Source organism: Nestor notabilis, unplaced genomic scaffold (genome assembly GCF_000696875.1).
Source record: "Nestor notabilis isolate BGI_N333 unplaced genomic scaffold, ASM69687v1 scaffold6271, whole genome shotgun sequence".
NCBI lineage: Eukaryota > Metazoa > Chordata > Aves > Psittaciformes > Psittacidae > Nestor > Nestor notabilis.
In genome coordinates this window covers 22,907-39,514 of record NW_009916004.1, presented here as the reverse complement: position 1 = coordinate 39,514, position 16,608 = coordinate 22,907, and the positions used below count along the sequence as shown (strand labels likewise).

The 16,608-nt window shown below is 39.7% G+C and overlaps 1 protein-coding gene across 1 annotated transcript; it reads left to right on the top strand.

Moving 5' to 3' along the window:
- Positions 1-642: 642 nt before the first annotated feature.
- LOC104413412 (FGGY carbohydrate kinase domain-containing protein-like) lies at positions 643-15,383 on the top strand (the record flags this gene model as incomplete). Its single annotated transcript, XM_010024396.1, has 4 exons — positions 643-843; positions 2,765-2,876; positions 4,571-4,722; positions 15,284-15,383. Coding segments are annotated over exons 1-4 (565 nt in total), but the record flags the coding sequence as incomplete, so codon positions are not given.
- Positions 15,384-16,608: the final 1,225 nt, after the last annotated feature.

The window sequence follows — 16,608 nt, the reverse complement described above, 5'->3', positions numbered from 1 at the left end:
AGGAATATGCCACTCAGGAGCTGGTCGGCTCCATGCGAGACAGTGCTCTTGGCTTGCCCTTCCTTTTCAGGTCAGGGTTCAGCTGAGCCAGGCACACCACCCCTTTCACTGCTTCAGGAGAGTAATTTTTTTGCACTGAGGTAATGACATACCTGTGGTGATTCGTGCTGTCCTTTCCAGAGGTGAATTCAACTTGCCGGGCACCAGCAGTTCCCCATCTGCCAGGATTCAGGAAATCCAGGAGTTTCTGGGTTGAAATATCCCTTCTGTGTAAAGCACCAGCTCCTGATTGCTGCTGAATTTGGAACTGTAACATTCCCTTCCTACCTCCTTCCCTCTTTTCCCCTTTATGTAGGCATACTGTATGACCACAGCTCATTTCCTTGATCACATGCATATAAATTTACAATTTGCTTTTTAGGAGCTTCTGTGCCATGCAATTTATATATAGACACTTGAAGAAAAATGGTACAAGTTTGAAAACTCAAAGTAATTAAATGTCAAGTGAAGGCTTGCTGAAAGAAATAACCAAACTGCCTCTATAGCATCTCTCCTGTCCTACTGAACATGGTTTTTCATCATCAGTCATTTTATCTGTTTTTAACCCCTTGTTTTATTTCCCTCTGACAGGTTCTATTAAAAATGCACAGAAAGAAGCAGACTCCAGAAAAATACTATGTTGGAATTGATGTTGGCTCAGCAAGTGTTCGTGCAGCATTGGTAGATGGGTTTGGGACAGTGGTGGCACATGCAGAGCAGCCAATCCAAATTTGGGAGCCCCAACCAGACTACTATGAGCAATCCTCTGGAGACATCTGGGCTGCTTGTTGCTCAGTCACGAAGGTACGTGAAGAAAAAGAAAATGAAGGAGATATGTTGCAGGTAGCTCCTCAAGTTTGGAAAGTTTAAGGTCTTCTAGTCACTGGCCTTTAATATTCAATTTTGTGCTTGCTGTATTACTGTATGGCTTGTAACCATCCTTGTGCATTAAAGGTATCTTGAGGACATGGCTGATGTAGCCTCTCAGTGACTGTGATACAGGTGAGGAGCTGAAGTGAAAGAAGCTTGTGCTACAACTGGAAATGGAATGAAAGGCCTTCCTTTGCACTGTTAGCTCAGGTGAAGGACTTGCCTACTGCCTGCTGGAGTCACATCTGTGGGTTTTGTTTCTCTCATGTATGTTATATCCATGAGACAGTTCTTTGAGGAGCCAAAGTTGCTCTGAACCTGGTAATACATATATTTAAAGATGTGCATTGTGGTCCATTGGAGTCATGAAACAGCATTTATTGTAGAGAAATTGTAATCTGGTTTGTGAATGGTGCCCACCATTAATGTCTGTTACCTGTGATCCTCATTATAAGAGGATCCAGTATTTTAACAGCAAAATAAATTATATATGTTTGTGGATAGTATCAAACATAACCCCAGATTGAAATAAACCTTAGTATAAGGGAAAATCTGTACGTCTTTCTATCTTCTGATCCAGAGAGCTGCCTATACATGCTGGTGGTTAAAGTAAATTAGTGACCTTGCTTGGCAGTGCACATACAGACCATTTCATCTTTCTTAATAAAGCCCCAGCCTGCTCCATGTTCTAAGGTTGGCTTTTTAAATATTCATGATGTGCTTGGTAATTTGCAGATGGACAGTTCACCCATTCCCTTCTTATTGATCAGCCTTTTCAAACATTCATGAGCTTGGCTCTGCAGAAATGCCCTGAGATGAAGGAGACGAGGTGAGGTGGTAGGAAGAAGTGAGTGACAGGGAAGAATAGCTTGATGTTAAAGCAAAGAAAGTCTTTTATTCTACTTATTTGATTTTTCTCCTTGTGAATTGCTTTGTTCTTGCTCTGGGCCTGTTTAAATACAATCTCTTATATGTAAGCAATAAAATACAGGCTCTGGAACTATGCTGTTACAGAGCCAGTAAGAGACTGGCACTGTAGTGAAAGTCTTTCATTATAGTATTAATTAAAATAATGATATTTTTATTGTTGCTGAGAAGTGACAATTTATTACGGTGTTACATTTTAGGTGTCTTGCAACCTCATTTGGCACTTAATCCATGTGGGTGTTGTGTTTCTTTTTCCAGTGCTGCTGGAAACCCTGAAGTTCAGCCCTTTTGGGGCAGTGAGTTTTTTGTTTGTTTTGGAAAATCTTCCCAAAAGTGGTAGCAGAGCTTTTGGAAAGGTGTGCATTCCAGAGGTGTTATCTATCACTTGTGCATTGCAGAGGTGTGACCCCTGCTACAGGTTTTTACCAACTTTAGTTTTGGGTCCCTTCACTATTGCAAGACAAAAACCTGTGGCACAGTATTACGAAGCAGTTCAAGGAGATCATTGCTTCCACAAGTGGGAACTGAGTGAGGTAACTGGTGGGAACGTGTGGCCCTAATCCTGTGGCCATGCTTCTCATGCAGCTCAACTCCAAGCTTTTAGAAAAGCAAGAAAACTCATATTGCTAGCTTTCTGCTAGCTTTATTTTCTGACGTTCTTGTGCTTCTTGCTTTTATGCAGGACTCTGGCTACTAAGATTAAAAAGCTGTTAAAGAACTTCATGGACCTCTGAATTCAGTTTTGATGACCAAAGAATTTTTGGTAATTTGGTGTATTTTTGATTAGAGGTGTTAAAGAATACTGAATCTCAGAACTTTTGGGCTTTGAGCTTGCAACTTGTAACTTATTTTCTGTACTCAGGAGTTCACACAGTACCTGCATATATATGGATATGTTTGTATTCATGTGCGTTTTGTATATTTGCAGAAAATTGTCTCTGGAGTAGATGCTAGCCACATTCGAGGGGTTGGATTTGATGCTACATGTTCCCTTGTTGTTGTGGATAAACAATTCCAACCTTTGGCAGTCAATCAGGAAGGTAGGACTCCAGCACAAAAGTTGATGTTACTGTGCATGATTTACCATTGATGTGGCAAACATGATTGCACCCAAATGCCAAGTTACAGGGCTAATTCTTGGAGATATAGATGGCAGGAAATCTTTTGTATGAGAGTTTTACTGTTTCTATTCTATACAAAATTAAATCTGAGATGAGAATTACTTAGTTTGGTTGAATGTTCAGCATCCTAAGATCCAATTCCTTCATCTTGGCTCAGAGAGACTGCTTCTTAGATAAATCTATGTTCATTTTTCTTTTCTGTATGTTTTCTCCTCCTTCAGACTTCACTAATCACAGCTTTTACAGCATGTATAAATGCCCATCCATACTGGCTAAAGGAATCCTAAAATGATAGTGTAGTCTAACAGCTTACTCTGTCACGGAGCTGCAGGCAAGAGGTTCACCTTGTGTATGTTATTACACTGGTGTTCTGTCTGTGTCTGGGACAGTGCTAAACTTCAGAAAGTCTGTGACCTTCCTCTAAAAATTGTAATTTTTTTAATTAGTATTTGAGTAGATGATTCATAAGACAAAAAGTCTGTGATGCAGGTTTTTTGCAGTGAATTCCATTTAAGATTAGGTGTGTGCTAAATCAGTACTTATAGGGCCATAATCACAATTCTGTGTATGTTCCCTTTCTGTTCGCAGTTGTATTTGTCATGTCCTCCTACCCTTCACAAAACCCCAGCTTTGCCCCCAAAATGTCCTTTGCTAAATTTAGATGAGAGTATTTATTTTTCAGTTTGAGAGTCTCTTACAATCTGTTCAATGCCTAATGATGTCTGGGGCTATTTTGGTCTATTGAGTCAAATTCAGTTCTCATTTTTTGTTCTCTCATATCCTCAAGAACTTTGAGTTTACACAGTGGTGGTGTTAAATAAAAAGATAAGAACACACTGAATACTGCCACACTGGTACGGACATGCCATGGTGTGGTTGTCTCACAGTTCCAAGTTGTATTTCAGACCATGGTAGTGGTGTGTCTCATACCTCTACCTTATCTTAGAGTATGTTTTCAAGATTCAACCTAGCATGAGAGGAATCTCAAGTGTCATATGGATTACTGTTCCACCTGTCTACCAGGTCCTCTGTAGGTTAATTTTGATAAGATGTTCTCCTTCTTGTTCTCATGTGTTCTGCACACTTGCCAGATGCTTTTTCATACCACATCCGAAATAAAAGCATTTCACCAAATTACCCCTCTGAAAGGAATTAGGGTAGTTCCTCTCATAACACTGGAAGAGGAAAGAGAATCCATGTAACCAGCTTGCTAGCTGACTAGCTGAGTTAACTTCAGTTTATAATGTCATTTTTAGTTCTTAGTCACCAAAATCCTTCTTTATATTTTTAACTCAATATATGTACTTTGTCAAGAAGCTTAGGTTCTTTGAATGAAATACAGCCTACGAGAGCATGGTGTTTCATTGTTCTTGAATGCTCACAGCCTGATTGGTTTCAGTCAGCATTCTCAGTGCTCAGTATGTCTTAAAGTTGGCTTGGAGAGCTAGAAATGTATCTTTCAATATCTACTGTGGTTTATTAACATTAATAGATTTATGGTTTTCTGTTGTCAAAGTGAAGGTGTGACATAGTTGAGAGTCCAGTGACTTCCAGTACCGAGGTGGGGTTAAACCAGACCTAAAATAATCCCATTTTTTGTTTTCTTCCCCAAGGACAAAACTATAGGAATGTCATTATGTGGATGGACCATCGTGCAGTCAGTCAAGTTGAGCGCATCAATGCAACGCAACACAGGGTTTTGAGCTATGTAGGGGGAGTGATGTCTGTGGAAATGCAGCCACCTAAATTGCTGTGGATAAAGGAGGTGAGTACATATGAGATTGTGCTGCATTTTTACTAATGATTAATGCCCTTTGTTAATTTCTGAGACTGAAATTTCTAAAATGAAATGTCTTCAGCCTTAATGTTGAACCCAAAGGTTTGCAAAGTTAAGGCCAGCCATAAGTTGAGATGAAAATGTTTGGAGGTTCATTGTTTCCTCTCAATTATTTAGAAATATCTTTGATTTTATTAAAATTCAGTTTTTCCTGATAGAAATATTTCGGATGCCTTTCTTATCTAATTTTAAGTTTCAGTATACAGACAAATTTAATTACAGGTAATAAATGAGTCCTTGAAGTACCTCAGGGTATAGTTATGGAGGTGTGTTTCCTGCTCCCAACCGCTGTTAGCTGGGCATGCTTACAGGGGTGTAGGTGCTACTTCTGGAATGGATTTATAGCAATTTGAAAACAGCTTCATCTAAGCACTGGGCATCCTGGCCAGGGGGACTGCCTTTTGTACACAGCATCCAACAGTGAGGGGATGTGTGATTTCTTTGGCTGCTGGTAGAGAAACTGTTCAGGTAGAGCTTCAATTTAGTTCTGTCCCATCTGTAGGAAGTAGACTACCTGCAGAGGGAAGATGCTCTGTTCATAATATGGAACTCTACCTCTGCCTCTTGTGTTTAAATTTTGTGTGTTACAGAATGACATACAGCCTAATAATAATAGCTGTCAGATAAAAGGAGAAATGCTTGCCACTTGAATTTTTTATAGCCTCCTCCAGTCTGGCGTTTACATTTGATCTCAATGACACTTGCTGTCATTTTAACAAAGCCCGAATGTAAATTACTTGCTGCCAGTTTCAAGCAGCCAAAGTCTCCTGTGCTTACAAACATGAAACATCGTATGGTAGCAAGGTGCAGATTGGGCAAAGTCAAAGGAATTAACAGGTAGAAGCAGGTACTGATAGATTAATGATAATAGGGGGTAATTAATGTTGTTTGTGGATGCTATATTGGAATAGGAATATTCATCTACCAGTTCTTTCCCTCTTGAGCCATGAGTGTCATATGTCAGTCATTTTACAAATACTAAAAGGTAAGCTGTAAAAACCTTAAATGAATCCATTGTGTTCAAAACATGTTTATATTGCAAGGTCTGGAATATCATTACCTGACTGATGAGGAAAGGCCAGATTATGGGTTCTTCTAAAAGTGGTCACCCAGAGGCATAAGGCTGTGCTATGGCCTCAAAATCCTCTGACATAATTGCTGTATGTAGTACAAAGGGGGAGAGCAACTACTGCAGGGCTTGTTCCCTTCATGAGCAAATGTGTAGGAAATACAATTCACCTTACTCTACATGCCAGCCAGTAGCAGAGATTGATTGGCAAAGGGCATTAGAGGGCTTGTTCATATGTCCCTTTTCAGCTCCTGACGTACCAGCTAAAGAGATTATTATCCTTAAGAGAGTTGTTTTTTTTTACCTCAGTATCTGCTGAGCTGCTCACGCGACAGTTTCTGCCTCCTGAGTGGACTAGCAAAGACACTTTAAACTGCTTAGGCTTACCCTGCTCACTAGGACCTCAGTGAGCTCCTGAGAAGGAACAATAACATTTATTATGGAGATGGTTGTAATCAGTTGAGATGTGGGCATGTAGTGCTATTCTTTCTTGCTTTGGAGAGAGATGTGATTGAGTCTTTGCTTACTGCTTCTATACTGGTTGCAAAGTAGGCGGAGGCTGAAAGGAATTGTATGAAGAGCAACAGTTTATTTTCAGTGCCAGTCACAGTAACGTGATGATGTAGTACATGATTCAGGGCTAGCAGCAAAGGTTCGTGTTAGCCTCTAGTAGCTGAAATTCAGCCTCAAATAATGCAAATGTTCTCACTTTTTGCCAAGGAGGGTGAATTTTACAATGACTTTGAATGTGAGGTTATATCCTTTTTGACTGAGAATATCTGAAGTCTTTGCAAAATTGGAACTGGAATTCCCATTCTGCTTCTGTTGTGACAACTGAAAATAACTGTACTCACTGTAGCTGGTTTGCATAGTGTCGAATCAGTTGGCTAGATGAGAACTTCATGGGCATAAAATTAGACTCTTTGAAAATGTGGCCCTCAGTGTTGCTGAGGAGAAGGCCAAAATGGGATTGTTATCAGCACTGAATGTTAGGGCTGAACTGTGTTGGCAGAGCTGCCTGGGGAAGTTTTACAGAGTGTCTGCCCACGTTGTGTGATTGGCTGTGATCGTGGCCTTCAGTCTCTCCAGCTTTCCTGACTACTATATGTCACCAAATATGCTACCAGCAAGGTTTCTTTAAAGTATCACAGATCTGAGTAGTTTATTTGTCTTAAATCCTCACCTCTGCTTATATTTTCTATATCATATGTGAAATAACCTTTCCTACCAAGCTACTGCTTGCTCCAGTGAGCAGTGCAGTCTCAGGAGATGCTTTCAAATAAGATCCCTCCTAAAGCATCCCAAAAGTCTGTTTCTATATTGTAAAAATCTCTCCAGGAATTTTCTGCCAACCTCTGCAAATATGTACAGTTGGTTCAGTTGGTTGGTTTTCCCTGAAAACACTCCCAGTATTTCCAGAACTGTTTCCAGCCAACTGACTGCAAGAGGTGGCAGCCTGCTGCTTGATGCAAGACCTGTAGCAGGTCAGAGCACAAATCCGTCCATTTGACTCATTATCTGTCTGATTAGTAGTGAGGTTTTTGCTCCCTAAATTTAGCTGATCTTCTCTGGGGAAAAGAACTGCTTTATACCTGATACCATGATAAAATAGCCTCATCCTAATAATGAAGAACAATTCGTACATCCATTGAAGTACCAGCAGAGTTCATTTTTGTGTTAGTGTGAAAATATTGGATACTTTTAATCAAATCTCAGGTATGTGTAATAATAAACAGCATTTGAAAGGACCTTAAAATTAGTCCTAATGAAATACGTTCCTTTCAGTGGACCCTCAGTTCTCTGGAACTGTAAACATTGTTTTCTTGAGCTTCAAAGTTTGTTTAGGCTGGCATAAATGGAAATGTTTCTTACTGAGTTTATTGCCTGATAAGTATTCAGGATTTCCCTTCACTTTTCCATATTCTGAGTCATATGAAACTGCAGTCTTGCTAATTCAAGATTAAGTTGCACAAATGTGACTGTAAACTCAATTTATTAAGAGTTATTTAGGAGATGAGTGATTGAGGAGACAAGCTAGATGCACTTCTGAAAGTAGGTTATTTATGATATTGATACTAAATGGTTCTTTGGAATGTTGTTACACCTGTAGGTTAATTGTGTGTACATTGTCAGCGAAGACTTCCTCTCCCTTGCCACGATGCTAACCTGACTCTGGGAGGCCACCTTAGGAGATCCTGTCTTCTCACTCTTTGCCCTGGGCTCTCCTAGCTGTAGTATCTAAAAACTTGAGCTCTTGAGGCAGGGTCTGACGTAGGTCAGTCCAGCAGGATTGCTAATCTGGAGTGACTGGGCTGTCTCCCAAAGAAAGGAGTTGAATTTCTATTACTTGAAGAGTTTTCATCTAAGCAATTAAAAATATTGCTGAAGAATATGACTTTGCAAATTTACTCTGAGTTGGTTGGAACTGATGAAGGGGAAGAGGACTTAGGTGACCTAACTGTGCTTTTCCATTTCCATCATCTTGTTCCTAGAACTGAAGTTAAAGATGACATCACTCAGTGTGAGGAATGAGCTGACATCATTGTATGAGATACTGGTCCTTATCTCTCATGGCTTCCTCATAACACTTGCCTTGTATTCATTTGCAGAGGGATGTTGCAGTTTCTCTTCAAAGTCACAAGTCACTCTCGTCAGCTGCTTTGCAGACTTGCTTTTCCATGTGATGCTTTCTCTTTAACATTTCATTCCCACTATGCACAGATAGAGATTTATCTAGAGACTAGAGGCTTCAGGGTGTATTCTGTTCTTCCAATGCTTCATCCCTGTTCTATTTTGGCTTTGAATTTAGAAACTAAACTGTAAAGGCCGTAATAGGCCTTTTGAGGTCTTTTATTTGAACTATATTGGCTTATATTTAGCTTAAGTTGATTGCTGCTGAATCATTTTTACCCCCGGCACCTAGTGGTTAGTCTACATGAACTTAATTGGGTGGTCTTGAAGTTTGTGATTGCAGATAGGTGTTCATATGACAAAGCCATCACTGCAACTGGAGTTTGCAAGTTGGGGACAGCTGTTTGCAGTAAATGTTCAGCTGAATGCAGCTACTGTATAGCCTATGGGGCAGTCTCATTAAAGTGTGCACATCTGGGGTCCACTTAGGGGGAGCATTGTATTTCTCTGCCTGTGTTGACCATGTGCAGGGATAAAGAGAGTCCAGTGTTAAATCTGTAATGGAAACCAAAATGAATATAGGATTTTATAAAAAGCTAACTTCTGTGGATACAGTAATATTTGACTGTTGAATGTGGTCAGCTGAACTAAGAACATCAGCTGTAGATGAAGTTGAAATAAAGAATCATTTTGCTTTCACAAATATTTAGAAATAAGCAGTAAGATAATTCTGACAAAACCTTCCAGTATCTGAACGGGGGCTACAAGGATGCTAGAGAGGGACTCTTCATGAGGGGCTGTAGCAATAGGACGGGGGGTGATGGGTTTAAACTTATGCAGGGAAAGTTCAGATTAGATATAAGGAAGAACTTTACTGTAAGGGTGGTGAGACACTGGCATGGGTTGCTCAAAGAAGTGGTAAATGCTCCATCCCTGGCAGTGTTCAAAGCCAGGTTGGACAGAGCCTTGGGCAACATGGGCTGTGTGAGGTGTCCTTGCCCATGGCAGGAGGGTTGGAACTGGATGATCTTAAGATCCTTTCCAACCCAAACCATTCTGTGATTCTATGATTCCTGGAGTCAGTAAGACAAATTTGAATGTAAAATTCACTGAAAACAAAAGTAGTCCCTGGTTACTGGGTCTTTCAAAACAGCTGCTTAAATTCTCTTCTCTTGCTGTTATTTCCTTAGATTTTTTTCATTGTTTAGAATCATCTTGCAAAACATTATTGCAATAGTTCTTTTCTCCTATAGTTGCAGGTCCATCTTTTGCAGCTTTGCTAAGCAGGTTGTGCTGTTTTTTGACTTTAGCTAAAGAAATTGGATGTTCACTGCCTGAATGAGTGGGCAGATAGTTCTGGATGGTAGACGTGTGCACTTAAACTGAAAATGTAGGTACATACTCCTTCACTTGGAGTGACAAATGCTTGTCAGTGTAACATGACTGTCTATGCTATGGCAAACCAACATGACCACAGTGAGAGCACAGCTTAAACAGAGTGATGTAAAAGCTGCAGTGAGGGTTTGTCCAGCCTGTTAGTACTTTTTTTCCCTAGAGGTAGCAGAAGAAAAAGATCTTGTTTACTAATTCCTGGCTGGAAATTTTCTTGGAGCTTGTGCCAAAACAAAAGGATGCTTGTTATGTTTTCCTCATCGTAATGACATTACAAATCAGCTATTTCTAAAAAATACTAGTCTCATTAAATCAGAGATGCTGCAACTTATTCTAACTGGGTGGGGGATGCTGGACTGGGAGGAGGTATGTGCTTGGTAACTGCCTCCAAATAAAATCAAGTCTATTCTGTGCTTTCACAACTCTGTTCTTGATATGGTGTGTAAGGGCAAAGAAGAGCCTCCCTTTAGCAAAAAGCTCAGAGTGACTGGCTAACATCATTCCTCTGCAATTAATAGCTAAAATCAGTAGTTTCTGAGGAATTATTTTTCTGGCACTGTGGTCAGTGATCTTTCTGTGTGTTACAGCTCATGTCTACATCTGCTGTTTTATGCATCCTAGTTCTTCTTTCTGTACACCTGTGACTTGCAGCTACCAATGGGATAATTTGCAGAAACAATTAAAGCATCTTTCCCTGACTATGGAGGGAAGAAGAATAGTGGATGTACTCACATTAGCTTGGCAGCAGACTCTGTCTTCTCCATTGCTTGCTGCCTTTGCAGCTGGCTCTTTGTTTTTTTGGATGTGACTGGATATTTTTCCATTAAAATAAATAATAAATTCAGTGTTAAGTGAGAATGAGTCCAAATACTGAGTTTGGAACTGAACTCTTGATTAGAATTGTTTATAAATGCTTTAACAGCTCTGTCTTACCCAAATCCATACATAGTGCAGACGTGTATGCAGAAGTTGTACTTCAGGCTGTTGAGTTTGGCTTTTAATTGCAGTTGCTGATCAAGAAAGTACCTGCACGTGTCTAAGACAGTGTCTGGGGGGTAAGACTGTGTTACAGCAGGGCAGTTTTGTCCACCTTCACCAGTAGCCTTCCTCTAAGAGGTTCCCTTCCAAGCTCTCCCCCTCTCCTCCCCTCAAGATGAATCTGGTAATTCTGTTAGTTAATATTTTACCAATTAGATTACAACTGCAGAATTGATGACTTTGTAGCCTTGGCTCTGGCAAGGGTAGAATTTCTGCTCAGAGCCTATCTTGGGCATCTCAGAATAGCTCTATCACATGGTTTGGCATTTGATCTGAAGTGAGGGAGATCCAAAGTCCTTGCTTTGTCTGAATCACAGCAGGGAATGGGCCATCAGTTTCTTACATCCCCATGAGCATGTGCGTTAAGTCTTCAGTTGCTGTCTTTCTTCCTTTCACATAATGTATATTTGTTTTTGTCACTTAGAAAAAGAGGGACTGATAGACTACATAGCCTACAGATTGCCTGGGAGATTAGATTCAAATTTAGGGTTAAATTGGGAAAAGCAGATGGTTCTTCAGGGAATGCATCTCTTTGCTGATTTTCAGATGACTTAGATTTTGACCTATGTGGAACTTGAATGCTCACACCAGCTTTCTTTTTTAGTCTAAATGGCAAAACATTTTCCTTCTTCCATCTGTGCCTCCTGCTTTTAATCTGGATTTCTAACACATCAGTTTGGGATGATTTTTGAATTTGTGGGTTTTGGCTGATAACTAGTGATGAAATTCAGACTGATATCCTGTGCTAATCAGTTGGTTTGCTTCTAGCCCATCTTTAGTTAAACGCTTGGCCAACAGGGACCTGATACAAAGGCTGCATATACACTGGCATTTAAGATAATGTGATTCACATTTAATCTGTTATTAGCAATAACAAAAGTCAGGACATCTTTGGTGTTTAGACAGATATTTTACCTCTGGTGTGGAAAAAAGCATTTTCACAAACATCAGATGTCTGAAGATCACTTCATCTTACAAGAAAATCGTACACTTGCTAAGAGTAGAAATCAAACTTTACTGTACAGAAACAGACAGCCGTAGCAAACCAGTAAAATATGGATGTGTCTTTCAGCTTTCCCAAGTAGAATGTGCCTCCAGGTGTCTCCAAATAATTTTATTGGGTGCTGGAGCTCAAGTGAAGTTCTGCCTCTGTGTGTATTTTCAGTCCAACTAAGTAGTGACCAAACACACTTAATACAAAATTGTGCTGTATGGCTTCATGGTAATATTGTGACTTGTCAAGGTATAAATGGGCAGTGGAGGCCTTTCATGTGCTCTATATCAGTTCCCTGATCCTTCACTCCCCAGACCCTTCTTGTCTAGGAAGATTAAAAGACACTGTACTTGACAATTCCTGAGCTCTTTGCCACCCAAGTATCTGGGATTATCTGTAAGGATCTAAACAGGTATAGTTGTTAAACCCCAAACCACCAGAGAGAGATATGAAGAAAGGGGACTCCTTAAATACCCCTGGAAAATAGAAAGATTGGATTAGTTTCTTTCCAAGTGAGTTTGGAGGCTGAGTCGCAGGATATGAATACAGCATTGGGAACGTTCCCGGATCTTTTCCACAATCCTTTTAATGTGGTCACAGATTCCTGCCTGTGAGTGAAAATAAATAACTTCAGTGAGTGTCGAAAACATGGAGACTTTTAAATTTGTTTGGAAAAAGCATCAGGGCATGCAATGTTTTTTTTGTCTGTGCTAATTAGTGATGACACAGCATCAAGATGGCAAAGAATGAATCATTTGGATGTTCATGAAACAACATATTTGAATGTCACTAACATGTGGCTTTGGGGAATTCTTGAAGTAATAGACTAAGGATCCAAGCAGTATCTTTGATGAAACAGATTTGTTTGAAGAGGACAGTTATTCTTTATCCAGTTTCTTTTCTGATTAACACTTATAGCCATTCTGCTCCTATTGCTTCTTGATGATAATCACATGTGTTAACAGTACATTATGGCTTTTATTATCAACATAATCAGGCTGAATGACCTTTTTACTAAGTTATGAAGCACCTTTGCATTCATATATAAAGTTAAATTGGATGGGAGTAGCAGCCACATAACATCCAGGAGCTAAACCCGAGTGCTCAGGAACAGTCATCCAAAGCCCGTGTGTGCTATGTAAAAAGTTGTGACTGGAGCATTTCTTTCTTGAACTCAATAGGAACCCAGGAAGCTTTAGAAGCTTTTGAAGAACTAAACTCAGAGAAGACAGATTCTTTGTATGATCCAAAACTAAACAAAATTTTGCCTTTTTTGTACTTACCCAGTTGCATCTTAGTTTCTGGAATTCAGATTCTATTGCAGTAAATTTCTGGACTTGTAAGATTTTGGTTTGATATCATATAGTATCTGAATTCAGTTATAGACCCAAATAGCATTTCTTAAAATGGAATTATCTTTTATTTTAGTTCAGCAATACTTGATAATTAAGTTTTTGCTCCAGAAAACTGATGGCAGCTTTTAAAATGCAGACGATTTAAATTGTTATGTTAGTTACTGACAATTTAATGAAGAATTGGAAAAACAAAGCTTTGACAAGAAAAGCATAATAATAAAGCTACTAGAACCTTTGCTAAAGTACTTTGGCCTTCTGCTTAGCTGTGTACCACAGGTTCTTACAGGGTTTTTGGGAAGGAGGGGAAAGGATTTGGAGTTGCCATTTGCAAAGCTTATGTTATTGAGACACTTAGTGTTTAATACTTTTACTTGTCTAAAGAATCATCTGCCTCAGAAATCTTGTACAAGAGTCTTGGTCTGAACTTATGGAGAGTAGATGAAAAAGGTAGCACCTGAAAGGTAGAAGACGAGAAGGCAGGTAAATCATGCTTCAAATTTCTTGAGCAGAGATGAAGACCCACATAGTTTCCCATCTCCTGCACTTCTGAAGCATCTCTCCAGCTCCGCCTTGGCCTGCTGGATGCAACTGTTGGCCTAACTTGTGTTTTTGCTGAGGCTGCCCAGAAGTCCACACTTAGGATTTGTGTTTCTGGTACAACACCTGCTCCTGAGAGAGAACACTTCCCACTGTTTCAGTTATTTAAAAAGCTGATGGAGGTTTTCAATGGAATCTTATCATCCTGTGGAAGTCTGATTTGTGAACCTTGTGATCAGCAGCACTGACTTCTGGTTTTGATATTCTCTAGTTATTTTACTGTACTGAGGCCAAAGGTAGTATTGTATTGCAGGACAGTGATGCTCACTCTTTACAGCACACTGGAATAAAAAGTCACTTTTGGGGAAACATTTTTCCCATTTATCATCATCTGATACCTGTGGCAAGTGTGGAGATTGCTTTTGTGGAAAAGGAATGTTAAGAATATGCATTCTATCACAAGCTGAACTCAGACTGAACTTTGGAGAGAGAAACAAAGAACAAAGCGTGGCCCAGGTGATGTGAACAGCATCTTGTAATGGACTGCTTGCTTTCTGCACCACTAGCTCTCTGCAGAGTGTAGTATGGGGAACTCTCTGTAAATGATCTATCTTGGTGGAAGAGTTTTTTAGGAGTTTGGAAATAGCACGTGGCTATCAGAAGCTTGAACATATCATACCCTTAATTGGAGGGTTTTCCTGTAACTGTCTTCAGTTATTCCCTCAGCTGAGGAAATAATGTTTCAAATGGGAACTTGGACATTCATAGTGCTTTGTGTGTTGCGCATTCAAGGAAATTTTGAGGAGGGGCAGAGTTTGCAAAGATAAACTTCTGTTAATTGTTTATGTGGAATTCCTGGGCATGCTGTGATGGCAACTGTGGGTTATAGTGTGGATTTAGAGCTGATTGTTACTGGTTAATCCAGGCAGTTGAGAGCTCCTGAATATTCCAGCTGTGGAAAAAAGCTTCACTGAAAGCTTACAGGTTCTTAAATGCTTCAATCATATTTCAGTCATGTTGAAATACATTCAAAAGCTTTGTTCTTGTGCTTGCAGAGCTGTTTGTTTTCTTCTTATAATTCAAAAATACTAAATTTAAAATGATTAATTTTAGGAAGCAGGGAATTCTTCAAGCATATGTGCTTTGAGAAAGTTATCTATTGACTTTGGGACTTCTCTGACATTGAGCAGCTGAAGGGGAACTGAGAGAACCCACGTTACTGATCTGAAACATGTGCCTCCATGAACTCTGCATGGGAAACTTTTCTTACCATCAGTGTGTGGTGTGGGAAAGGCTCAGTGTTTGAGGCAGTAAATCACTGCAAAGTGAGCAGAGCAAACTGGATGATCAGAGTATTTGGTTTGGAAAACCTCATTTTTACATGGATGTCAGGGGTTTTTTTAATGGCTTTAAAATAAGGACATGATCATGCCTGGCCTCTAATATCTGCATTTCTAATAACTGTTTTGTTAGAACCTGAGAGAATCCTGCTGGGAGAAGGCAGGCCACTTCTTTGATCTTCCGGATTTCTTATCTTGGAAAGCCACAGGTGTCACTGCAAGGTATGTTAATTGTAACAGTACGATTTGGTGGTCTTTGTCTAGTTGCTCATATGTATTTCTGCTTTAATTCCTTTTGACTGGACATGCTGTGATGTACATCTGTCTGTAATTCAGCCTGCTCCAAAACATCTTGAACCTATCTCCTGCTTCCATCATGCATTCCTGAGCACAGTTGTTCCTGTGAGCAGTGTAATTCACAGATTCACTATGTTGCTACAACTGTCAGTTAATTGCTCTTGTGCTCCATTTTGGAACATAAATATGATTGCTGTAGTTACTGTGAAATATGCTTTTAATAATTCTTTGCAATCTCTTTTTGTTGACAAATTTCTTTACTTTTTTGAGAAGTGGAAGAAAACACTTTGCCATGGGGAGGGATCTGGTAAAATCTTGTTTAAAATGGTTACTGCAATGCAAAGCACAGCAGCTGTGCTGCTCCACGAAAGCATCCTAGAATACTTGCTGCATTCTCAAAATCCCTTTGAGAGAACTCCTTTAAAATCTTGATTAAAGTGACCAGTAAGTGAAATGCATTTGCAACTAAACAAATCCTTGTGAAAAGTGAGGTATTATTTATTGAAAAGCAAGCCCAGCTCAGTGCAGTTCACGATTATTGCCACTGCAGTTTGTGGAGCTGAAGCTGTGCAAAAATTTGACTAAAAAGAAAACCACTCACAGGATAGTTTTAATCTCTCTAGTAGTGGAAGATACCTTTGTATCAGATACAGTTCTTTTTATTCCAGTGCTCTCTTTCTCCCTAGTTAGTCTTCATGGTTGACAGCTACTGTTAAATATCTTGCATTGTAGAGCAGGGAAGTGCTATGTTTGACTTAAAATTGAAGAGATGAGTTGTGCAAGGACTTGCTTGATGATAATCAAAAGACAGTGTCCCAAATCTTCCTTCCTTTGGACTTCCAATCAGAGTCTCTTGTATGATGTTTAACTATGAACTGTGTTACAGCAGAACAACTCTCACTCCAAAGAGCTTACAATCAAAGCAGTCCTGTTACCTAACCCAGCTCTTACCTTGAAGAGGATAAATCCCAGGCTCTCAGATGATATGCCATGTAGGGGGTCCATCTTGTGAAAGTACTGAAGACTTTGATTTAGAGTTAGCACCCTTTGGTCAGGGGGTTTAATTTGGCTTTGTGGCCAGGTGATGATTAATAGATGGGATAAAATGTGTGAGCAAATCATGAAATGTTCACCTTGTCTTAATGCTCACCTTGTGCTAAT